Source organism: Pollachius pollachius (genome assembly GCF_949987615.1).
Source record: "Pollachius pollachius genome assembly, chromosome: 14".
In the NCBI taxonomy this organism is placed as follows: Eukaryota; Metazoa; Chordata; class Actinopteri; order Gadiformes; family Gadidae; genus Pollachius; species Pollachius pollachius.
Window position 1 is genome coordinate 2,031,400 of NC_136947.1, and position 12,500 is coordinate 2,043,899.

At 44.9% G+C, this 12,500-nt stretch overlaps 1 protein-coding gene across 1 annotated transcript in view; it reads right to left on the reverse strand.

Annotated features, from left to right (window-relative positions):
* The window catches only part of kirrel1b (kirre like nephrin family adhesion molecule 1b), a 59,016-nt gene extending 53,522 nt beyond the window's left edge, over nt 1-5,494 (reverse strand). Inside the window, exon 1 of the mRNA XM_079751452.1 lies at nt 5,260-5,494. Within this exon, the coding sequence (XP_079607578.1) occupies nt 5,260-5,305 (46 nt within the window). The 5' untranslated portion in view covers nt 5,306-5,494. The remainder of the gene's footprint in view (nt 1-5,259) is intronic.
* Nucleotides 5,495-12,500: the final 7,006 nt, after the last annotated feature.

Here is a 12,500-nt window from a genome sequence, read left to right on the forward strand (position 1 = left end):
ATGAGCTATAGATTAGAACATGAAGTAAAAAAACAGACGTATTGGAACTGATTCCCCCCCGACTTTTTCCAAATGAAAAGACACGAATAAACCCCACCCCTCAAACACACTACCGCGGTCACCCTCCCCCCTACCAGGTCCCAACGGGAGATGCTACAGCCTAGACTCGCTACAGCGAAGAAATGGGCCAGGTGTTACCTCTCGGTATTGTTATCTATCATTTTGCGGCAGCATATGGAAGACCGAGGGTGAAGACCTACTTTTTTTTTTTTTACAATCTCTACACACAGGTCCAGGACGAGGAGTTTAATGTGCTTAGCTATACACAACTTAGCTTGGCGGTGCAGTGTACGTTGCGATGGTGCAACAACATATTACCATCTCGCATGGCCACGCGCCACAACTCAACTCAGCACATTGTTCACTGGGCGGGGCACGTGGTGGCCGCAGGTTAGCAGGTGCTAGGTGAGCCTAGCGTAGCATCGGCCAATGTTGATAGTGTATAGGTGTGATATTGTATGCACCAGCTTACTGCAAAAAGCCCATCGCCTTTCCAGCCCCTGCAGCCTCTGAATCACCCAAACCTCAAACCAAAGAAGACACATGTCACAAATGTCATGTGACCTCCACTGACTCTCAAGGACAATGACCCAGCAAACAAGCACACACACACACACACACACACACACACACACACACACGCACACACACGCACACGCACAGACACGCACACGCACACACGCACACACACACACAAACACACATCATTTCATAGGTCCAAGCCTCGGAAAAGCCAAAGGCAGCATTCGAATGCCATATCAATTGCAGGTTGTCAGTTTGACACACACTGGTCCCATCCATTTCAAGGCATCTACATGCACAATGGCATTATGAGATGGATTGGATCACATGCGCCTTGTTTATTCACCGACATCAAGCATAAAAAAAGAACTGAAGCTGAAGTTGACTTTCAGCTATATACTTTGGCTCACATCAAACGAGGCTGAGGATAAAAACCATGGGAAAAATGGATGCACAGAGATAACAGACATATCACCGAAAAGTACAAAGAAAAACGTCCCCATCACACAAACACACACACGCACACACACACACACATACAAAGACACACACACACACACACACACACACACACAGAGGGAGCCTCAGACTGCAGTTTATAAGCCGGGGAGGAGAAGGAAGGAGGGATATCCTGTGAAAGCGATGTGGTAATGGATCAGATTGATTTAATTCACCACACCGCGCTGGTTCACATTCTTAAGTCCTTCAAGATGTCGCTGAATGGAGCTCATCTGAGGGGCCCATTCAATTGTTCTTATCCCAACCCACACACACATACACACACACACACACAGACACGCACATACACACACACACACACACAGACACACACACACACAACCGCACACACACAGACACACACAGACACACATAACCGCACACACACAGACACCCAGACACACACTGACACACACTGACACACAACCAAACACATAGACACACACAGAAACACACACACAACCACGCACAAAGAAGACTTGCTGAGACTCAGCGAGAGGGGAGAGAGGGAAACAAAAAGACGGATGTGAAAGAGGGAAAGAGAGAGAGAGAGAGAGAGAGAGAGAGAGAGAGAGAGAGAGAGAGAGAGAGAGAGAGAGAGAGAGAGAGAGAGAGAGAGGTAGCTCTAACATATGCTTGCCATCACAGACTGGATGCATGTCTAGCTCTGCTCCCCCTTCAGAGATGTTCCCCTTCCTCTTTTCAATTGATTCGGTTCACCCACTAAAACCCTCTCACAATGGGATGAGAGCACCTCTGTTCCAATACCTGCGCAGACAATCTGCCCATTGTGCCATGGATTTATAGAGGGATCCCTGTGTGTATGGAATGGCTTATGTGCCTGATGACATTTCCCATATAAGATTAAGGATATGATATTGCATAGGAGGATATATATTGGTATACCTGCGGTGTGTGCTATTGTTTAGCCTTAATATATACAATATGTGTGCTTTGACTTGACCCGCAGCCAATATCCTGCCATTCCCATCCAAGCATTATGCAGGCGGAAAGGCCTGGTGACAAACAACGCTTTCACACCGCCCTTCATATAGGTTGAGCTTCATAGGTTTACATCCCGTATTGGTTGGAGGTTATTTGTTGGCTGCTGTACTTCAAGTCCTGACTGCCTGGATCTTGAATGACAATGGGGGTTCCTGGTTCGAAGGAACTCTCTATTGGTTTAAAAAAGAAGCAGGTTTCCGTCAAAAGCCGGGCCGCTCCGATAGTTCAGTTACCCATGACGCGACGTAGACACTTTGTATATCTATCACATGCCACACAGTACTTAAGAAAGACCTGGGAGGGTTTAAACTCCAAGGGTTTCCTGTCCAATCCGGATTCAAGCACACTGCGTCCGAAGGAATCAGGACTAGCTGTTCCTGTTCTCTCTGTATTGGAAGACTCAGAATTTTCTGAGTCAGATTTAGTTTATCATCTGATATCCTCTCATGTCAATAGATTAGTACTGAAACCTCTTTGTCTCTTTCACTCTCTGTCTCTCCCTCTTCTGCCCTCTCCATGTCTCTCTCTCTGTCATTCCCTCTCCCATCTCCCTCTTTCACTATTTCTTTCCATCTTCGTCTCTCTCTCTCTCTCTCTCTCTCTCTCTCTCTCTCTCTCTGTGTTTTGGGGCCTGTCTCTTCACATCCCTGCTGCTGTTCTGGTGACAGGAGGAGGAGAAAGAGGAGCTGGCGGTATAGGCACCAATGTGTATGCATGAGCAAGGCCTCTATCTGCCGTTCACGCGTGTGAGTGCGTGCCTGCATGTGTGACTATGTGTGTGTGTGTGTGTGTGTGTGTGTGTGTGTGTGTGTGTGTGTTGCGTGTGTGTTTGTGGGAGGACACAAGGGAAAAAAGAAGCGGGGGATGGGACAGGTGTGTGCCTGTGTGTATGGGAGTGTGTGGGTGTGTGTGTGTGTGTGTGCGCGTGCGTGCACTGCTGCCTGTGTGTGTGTGTGTGTGTGTGTGTGTGTGGTGGTGAGAGGAGGAGAGGAGCTAAGCTTTGGTGCTGCCATGGCTTGGCTCATAAGCTGCTCCTTCTATGGGTGATCGGATAGCGGAGCAGTTCAGCGACTCTAGCACAAAAAATAAACAAAGCCACAAAAAAACAACACTTTTGTAGCCGGCGGCCAGCCTGTCCTATTCCTGATCCTGTCAGCCAACAAACTGCTCAGATCATGGAAACACACGCACACACGCGCGCACACACACTGTTACCGCTGCTGTTGTATTCTATTTAATTATAATATATTATTGTAATCCATTCCATTATGGTTGTGTGTGTGTGTGTGTGTGTGTGTGTGTGTGTGTGTGTGTGCGCGTCAGGTCTTTCTAGATTTCAATCGGCTGGCTTTAACATCGGCTGCCTGCAGAAGCCTGGCGCCAGGCAGCCAGGTATATGCTGAGGCAGGTGTGGGGCTGCATGCGCACACCCTGTTCTCCTCGGCAACCGGCGATGATGAGCGAGACAGTAGGGCCCAGGAGAGGCGAGAGGGAACCAACCGTATGGGCTCGGTAACGGGAGGACGAATAGCCGTTATCAAACCGCCCCCCCCCCCCCCCACCCACACACAACACCGCTACCAACGCACCACCACCGCAAAAACTACCACCACCAGCCCTCTCTCTCTAAACACCAGAGGCTATATACTTCCCTAGCCCCCCCCTCGAGACACATAGCCGCGAGCCACTGCAATTAATCACCGGTGTCTTTGGAACTGATACTGCGTGACGGTCTACTGACATTGCCCTGACGCTCGAACGACTTCACGCACTTTGGGTGGTCAGGGGATATCTATCAGGCAACCAACCAATAAATCGAGGAATCGATACACTCAGGGCTATCATTTGGTGTAATGAATAGGACTCTGGTTTATGTTTGAATAAAATGCCATTGGTAGGTACCTGCGTTCTTCACGCGGTGCATGGACGGCATAAAGCGCGCGCATGTCGGCGCTAGACGTTACCTGCATACTGAGCGGGAGGCACGCTCTCAACCTCTCAGACATCCGTGCACGGTGCTCCGGTACACAAACACGCGCGCTCGCACACATACACACGCGCACACACGCACACACACACACACACACACACACACACACACACACACACACACACACACACGGTCTGTCTTTGTGGTGATGTTGTGTGTGAATGTTAGCGTGTGTGTGTGTGTGTGTGTGTTAAAGTTTGTCAGTCTGTGTGTGTGCGTGCGTGCGTGCGCGCGCGCGCGTGTTTGCCTATGTGCCTTTGTCTCTTTGTATGTTTGAGTGTATTCTCAGGCGCGTGTTGGGGAATTGATCCGGTGTGACACGTGCTCAACCGGACGGCGGGCGTTGAATCGCCACCTCATCAATCAAGGCGCTCTGGCACTTTATGCGCAATGTGTGCGTGCGTGTGTGTTGCTGTCTGTGTGTTAGTGTTTTTGCGTACATGTGTGCATGTGTGCGTGTGTGAGCGTGTGTGTAACACGTTTTCTGCGCAACGGCGTCGGGCCACGCTCCGTTTGCATGTGTGAATAAAATCTATTCATGCATTTCAAAGGTCATGTCAGACTAATATAGCATGGAGATGCTCTACATAGGAGCTCTCTCTCTCGCTCCCCCTCTCTCTCTCTGTCTCCCCACTCTCTAGCTCTTTCTTTATTTCTGTCTTTTCCCCCATACCCTTTATTTATATCTCTTTATACATTTTTCTTTCACCGGCTGCCTCTCTATACTGATCCCTCCCCTTCACCCGGCCATTCTTCCCCAAAGCGCATAATAGTGTAATTGAAGAAATATGAATGCAATTCGTCTGACTGAGACTGTCTGTGGCCGTCCTCACACAAAGACACACAGAGAACAGCCTGAATATTCCTCATTACCTCTAAAAGAAAAGAAAAAACAGCCGTGGGCTAATTGCGCGGTTGTCCACCAATTAATCACAACATAAGTTAATAACACGCGGCGGGCACGCGCCCACATCGACCACGCAGTCACACAATAATTCAGGGTGCACGCGGACAGCGGCGGGCACGAACCCCGAATGCTTACGCCAAGATTCAAACAAAAAAACTCCCAACAGTAACTTTTCCCCCCCTCACAATACTGTTCACACACTGCATCATTAACGTAAGCCGGCCGGGGCCGAGCAGTGTATAGTGCACGCGCTGACAGACAGTCCGACATCTCTCACCTTTGTCCAAAGTAATCGCCAAAGTTATGATCCACAACCCGAGCATGATTCAAGCGAGTGCATGCGAATTCCGCCTCTCGGCTGGGTCCTCTGGATTTCTTTGCCGGAGTGGCACCATCAATCCCTCCGGAACAAGAGTTGCGTCGGTGTCAAATGCATATATCCTTTGGAAAACATCACAAGAAGAACGATGTTTCAGAGTCCGGCTCGTTCTCTCTTTTGTTCGGTGCGTAACATCGTACGGTTCTCCACACTTTTCTTTTCCCCCCCTCCTCTTCTATTTTTTTTGTAGCACTTCTTCCCCTTTAGTCTCTTCTCTGTCCTCTTTGGCTACACAGCGCCGTTCCGTATCCTAATTAAAGAGCAAATTCCTCTCTCTCTCTCTCTCTCGCTCTCTCGCTCTCTCTCTCTCTCGCTCTCTCTCTCTCTCGCTCTCTCTCTCAGTCTCCCCCCCACTCCTCCCTCCGTACAACCACCACTGAACATTCCCCCTCCCGCCTCCCTCTCCAGATCTCCGGTTTTTTCCTCCTCAACATAGCCTGTGCGAGGGAAACGACGCTCTGGGATACCGAGCGGTTGCGTAGGACACTGCGCACTGCACTCTCATCACATATGCCCTTGCTGCTCCACTTCGCTGCCTTTTATGCTTTAGAAGGCCTCTTGTTGGCTTTCGCTAAGATCAGAACCTCGTAGTTTTGGAAATAGTGGGCGATTTATTTTCATCTCATTTTGATTCCTATAGGAGAGGCGTTCCAGTGATGAACGCGTACCCGTACACAAACGTCCACGTTGTTTGGATACGCTCTCCGTGAACGGTACGCGTCCTCAAGTAGATGTCATTGAGAGGACATATCGGGGGGGGCTGTATTGAACTAACACTGTTTTACATGCAGCATGTATAGCAAAGCAGAAAATGATATTCCCTGTACGCGCGCCACATACACGCGCCACCACGTGGTAGACAGATGGCGCGAATACGTGAGATGAAGAGCAGCCCCCTGAACAGCAGATCCGGAGGAACTCGAGAAAAAGAAAGACAGATAAACGAAAAGGCTGCAGCTGGAGAAATGAAGGGATATATATAGGCTGTAGATTAGAAAAATGCAATGTAGGCCTAATTTTAATCATATCAATAATCTGACTATTGATGTACTTCAACACATTTCAGGGTTTGGCCATTTCATTATTTTATGAATCTATTCTAAGAGCCAAGGGGTTCAATTGATGAGTTATCATAGTAACAGCAAGGAAAGTATGAGTAGAGTAATCAAAGTTAAAGTCGAGAGGGGAGGGGGCGTTTGTGATTCAAACCCCAACGCCTGGGGGCGCCACTACGACGAAATCGTCAAATGTGGTGCGTTGTTTTTATTAGCCAATTACCATCCACTACAATCAGCCTGTTTTAGGGATAGGGTTGCGTAATAAAATGTCAGATACATACCCTATGTATAATGAGGTCACATTTCATGTCTTAATTCGATGTTGCCAATGTTTGACCTCTGTCAAATTCCACAAAGTCAGTTCCATCAACTGACTTCGGGGGAGGAACCTTTCACATGATTTTGTGTCCAGGGTTGAAAACAGAAGTTCCTCCTTCAAAAGTTCTCCTTGAATGGTTTTTGAAATGACTGTCTTGTTGCCTTTAGACTGACTCCTTGATTAGGTGATTTAGTTCACCTGGGGAAAGGGGGTATGTGCCTGTTGGCTGCTGACTGCATCCAATTGGCTCAGGGGATTTGATTGACAGATGCTGTTGTCCAATTTCAGCAGTGTTACACACCAAAGCCGAGAACTGCAATGCACTAGGCCTATACCGGTTTCATTTTGATGTGTTTTATTATTATTTTCATAAAAAATTCAGTAGGCTACCCACAACCAGTGGCTCTTCCTCAGGATACGAAGCAAGTCACATGTCTGGGAGTATGCATCCCGTTCTAGAAGAGCCATACCAAATATCATCCAGAAAAATAACCTGCCATTTTTTAGACAATTCCTATTAACATTGTTTTACTGTTTTTATCCGTAAATTTGACAACGCCTACGGTTTTCTTCTGTTTAAGAAAAAAATGGCAAATCATTATCATCATTGTTTAAACAGTTACATGTTGTAACTTTGACAAAATTGTATTGCTATTTGTATTCTTTTTTTTCTGTTTAAACTACAGTAATCTGTTGATTTTAAAAGTAAATATTATTATGTGAACATATTTTTACTTTAATAACAGTTTTGTTTGGTTTAGTATTTTTCAAAAAAAATGTGCAACATAAACACAGCTTTATTGTTTTACTATTTACAGTTTTTTTATATCATGATTTCACAGGTTTTTACTGTTTATTTCACAGACTTTTTTTTAACAGTGTAGGCTTACATTTAGGGCATTCACAATGCAGGGCTAAGAAAGTGGAGCCATTACTACTTGTAGACACTTGTAGACTGGTTTGCAACAGATCTGTTTTAAAGGTCAAACCCATTACATTGTAAACATAAGCTCTTATTGTCTGATATGGTTAGCCAGTCACCTGCAGATGAAGGGTTGTGGCAACACACATGTCAGCTTATTGATATTGAACGATGGAGGTATAGCAATACCCAAAACAGGTAACAGAAACGGATATCGCTCGATCAGAAGTCTCTAATTTTAAGGGATATTGACAGGTGTTCCCGGAGACAATAAAGCCTGGGAATGAGGTTACCTGTGCTTGCAAATAGTTGTTGTTGTGAGGCTTGAGAACATTCTGTGTGTGCTCATTGGCCAAGTTAGTGCTGGGCTGTCTTAGTGGGGTTAGGCAGAAAACCGTGGGAAAGCCCTTATGGATAACAACCAAGTTTTATATTGATTATATAACCTTACTGATTATTGAGTGCATATGGACAGGTTGCACCGAAAACCATCTAGATAAAGTCAAGACAAAATACAAATACAGCAAAATAACATATTTAAACCAAATGCATGTTTATTTGAATTCAACAACTGAACTGTTATAACAAAAACGAAATAACCTATGTCAAAAAAATTATATAAACCTGTAACATAACAGCCGCAAAACCACCATGGCACATTGTATGGTCTCGCCTTGATGACATCATCAGCCGTATACAAATAAACATACAGCAACTATTCTTAAATGATATGGATTATTTATTCGAAAGGAAGACTTTTCATCCAAACCATAACGCTAAACATTAACTGTTTTATTCAGTAAAATAACCTTTTTATGAACGCAACACATAGTAGGCCTGTTGTCTCCAGAATTTGTTTTGGGTCTATTGTACAAACACACACACACACACACACACACACACACACACACACACACACACATATAGACACACGCATAAATATACCACAGACGACATGCCTGCTATGCATATTCATGGTGCGTGTGTGTGTTTGTGTGTGTGTGTTCATGTACCCAATGTGTGTTATGTGTGTATAATTGCGCTAGAAAGTTCCAGTAAGGGCAACACTATATACATGAAATTAAATAAAAAATGTCAGACTGCAGAAATAATATAGCTGGCAAATCTAAACTTCTAACGTTGAAGTGTTTGAATACCTAACAAATAATGTAACACATTTATTGAATCAAAATAAGTAAAAGAAAACGTTTAGGATTATGCACACCTTTCAAAGAAAAATATAATTAAAAATAAATTGTTGACTAGAAAAAGACAAAGCTGGCAGCAGCTGGTTTGTGCTGACCAGACGGGTTAGTGAGAGAGCGGTGAAGCGAAAAGGGCAGTTTGGTATGACGCCGAACGAAAATCAATAAGCTGCAATCTGCTGACATCTGGTGGTAGTAAGCTGTTAATACAGCAATCCGCTGGAAAAAAACAACCTAATTACTGCGTTTATTGCATGTCCCGTAATGACAATACAACATTAGCTTGCATCTGTGATTTACTTGAAACGTCGTGATACCAGATTAAAGCCAGCTGGCTTTGAACTGCTTACACATTACCCAACATGAATTTTTGGAGCTACTTCAGCAGTGAAAACACATAAAGTAGACCTCCAAAGTGGCGCACGAAGGTAGCCTACGACACCAGCTGTTTTCCAGATCAGAGATGCACGGAAAGTCATATCTCTCTCGTTAGACACGTGTAACCAGGGCACCGCTAATCTCCCACGTTTCCAACCTTTTCTCATGCAACCTACATGCTAGCACATTGCCTAAGACAAATCATAGAACAACATCGTTTACAGGCATAACAAAGGTCCAGTAGTCATTTTACGACGCTACACCGTCATGCGAGGCGGGGGTGCCTCTCTCCGTTCACGGACTGGGGCTAATTCCGGGCTAAACTCCCGACAGGTTCAGCGGGTCTGCTGTTAGTATCAGAAAACACAGAGGAAGGGAAATAGGACCGATTTTTTACAAACGATTGAACATTGATTCAATTCGGTCTGGCGCTATGGTGCCACTGCATTGCATAAAACCTCCTCCACTCGGTCCACCAGACAGCATTATTAAAGGGCCCATATGAGGAGAGGCCTACAATGTATTAACGGGAACTAATTTAACAAATTCACGCGCAATCTAAAAATAAAGCATACGGATTCCGCTTGATTTGATTGTGATTATGGCCAGATATAAACACATAAATAGTGTTAATGAAAAACGGGGCTGATGTAATGGGGTGTCGAGCAGTAGCAAAAAAAAGAAGAAATATGAGTTTGAGCCGACTAAAATTACTTTCTTTTGTCCAGTAAGCGGTCTAAATGTAAATGCAGCAATCTTTGATGTCAAAAAAGGAGATGAAAATGTCCCAGGCATGTCAATTCTTCAGCTTTAACTTATGTTCAGCCTTATATGGAAGAGAATAAGCTTACATATTTTGTGTTTTTTATTTCAATATGGACCCTTCATAACAAATGCCAAGTAGTCTACATGTATAGAGCATTCACATACACTTCATTCTGAACTTGCTACACTGTTAGTTACAAATAAACCTTTGTCTCTGATCTCCAATTTAACCACTACAATGCAAATTAATACTGTAACCTCAAATGAGTGAAAAAAAACAAAAACAATTACACAATACCACATTCCTGGTCACCAGTACAGCTTGCTTACATAGCAACCGTGTGCTAGTTTGGTCGCTAACGTAGCTAGCTTGTAAACACTGAAGAGTGAGCAATAGAACGTGTGTACAGGCTAGCTATAGCAAGTACCATTCTCAGCAGCCAGCCAGCTAGCTAGCCAGCTGTAAGGTGATTAATTAGCAACAATGTGGGGACAGGTAGTAGAACGCAAAGCAAATCCCTGAACGATCTTGTATAAAATGTACAGAAAGTATTGTCGACGGTCACCCTGCACAGCAAACGGATGAACCTCTACATCTACGGCTATGAGTGGGCAAAATAGACGGACAGGGAGCCGGGCGAAATAGAAGAGAGAGAGAGAGCAGCTAGGGGAATCAGACATTGATCAATGAGAGAAGGGGGGTGGGGTGGCGCTGGAGAGGAGAGATTTGACATTGGTTAAGTGGGGCAGAGTCAGCATGATTGATTAGAAAATGTGAAGAGATAGACCAGTAGAAATTATACACGAGAAAAGAAGACAGACGGATTTCTGCTGCGTTTGTGTGTGTGTGTGTGTGTGTGTGTGTGTGTGTGTGTGTGTGTGTGTGTGTGTGTGTGTCGGGAGGGGGGTGGTACTTAAGATTCCGCCCAGAAACCCTTCTGGCCCGGCCGACTCCTTGGCATAGATACAGTCCTAAGAACTCTTAGTTAGATTGCGATCAATTTCCACAGGCGTCGCGGGCCCAGCGAGTGCTCGGCCAGTTACCGAGGTCATATTCCAAAAGAGCACAAAACACTACTCATTTATCGTAACGTAACAGCTGAGCAGGAAAAATCCTTTCTGCTTACGAGCAACAAAAAGCAATAAATGCGTTGGGGGTTGGTCGAATACAACTGAGGAAGTCCGCTTTCAAACATAGAGGCGGCCGTGCCAGTTCTTGTAGAGGACTAGAGGACGTTCAGCAAAGCTTTGGACAGGACAGCTATTCAACCGAGCACTTTTAATGCAGCCACGAAGTACAGACTATTTCCTATTCAATGCGCGCGCGCGTGTGTGTGTGTGTGTGTGTGCGAGTGTTGTGGGGGGGAGGGGGGGGGGGTAATTAATACAGCAATGTCAGGGAAGGGTCAAAGGTCGGAATAGGTAGGTGCAGTGAAGGGAGCCACCTCAGCAGCACAGAGGGGAAGAAAAGCGCGACAACCAACCGGCAACAAGCTACCCCGCCTCCACCCTTCCTAACATAAATCATATTCATATAACACCTAGACTGGCAGACGGACCAACTAACACTGTCAACATTTTAAACACTGACGCCAACGCACTGAGAAAACAACGGAGAAAAATAAACCCAGAACAAAACAAAGGAAAAGGGAAAAATAGAACGTTTCTCATACAAATATCTTCAGTGAAGGTTAGTTTTCATTGCAGTTATTACTATTCTTTTTCAGATACTGTTTTTTGTTAGTTTTTTTATGTCTTTTTTTTCAACTCGGCATTTCCACGCATGTAATTGAAACAGGCAGGCTTCTGATCGAGTATATATACGTTACCGTAATGTGGTAACAGCGGAGAGACGGAGATAGATAGAGATACAGCCGACAGAGAGAGAAAGAGAGAGAGACAAAGAGCCAGAGAGAGAGAGAGATGATACTGTATTTACAACACACCAAACATTGTCTGTCAAGTAAAAAGAATGCAATATAATTATATATATTTATATATTTATAGTGGAACTCCCACCCCTGCCAGATAGGGGGCGCTAGTGGTCAATGTTTGCGTGAGGTGCATTCGTGTCGAGAGAGGGTTGATCTAAAGCGTATCGGCTTGTAGCCAGAGGTTTTCATGGAAACAAACAAAATAACATTTACTGTATAGACAGTTATGGTTGGTGGGTGGATAGATAGACTGATGGATGAATGGAGGAATAGATAGATAGATAGATAGATAGATAGATAGATAGATAGATAGATAGATAGATAGATAGATAGATAGATAGATAGATAGATAGTGTGAACGTAACCTCAGTTAGATGGATGGTGATTGGAGGAATGGACAGACGGACAGACAGATCGATTGAACAGTTTGCCGACACATTGTTGTAGCTCGGGCAGAGCTAATGGGATGAGTAGCAGGGGGAAAATCTTGACATATTGGACTTTGTCTTTACAATTTTAGGAAAGAAAGCAACAGGAAGAAAAACAAACAAAGTCGTA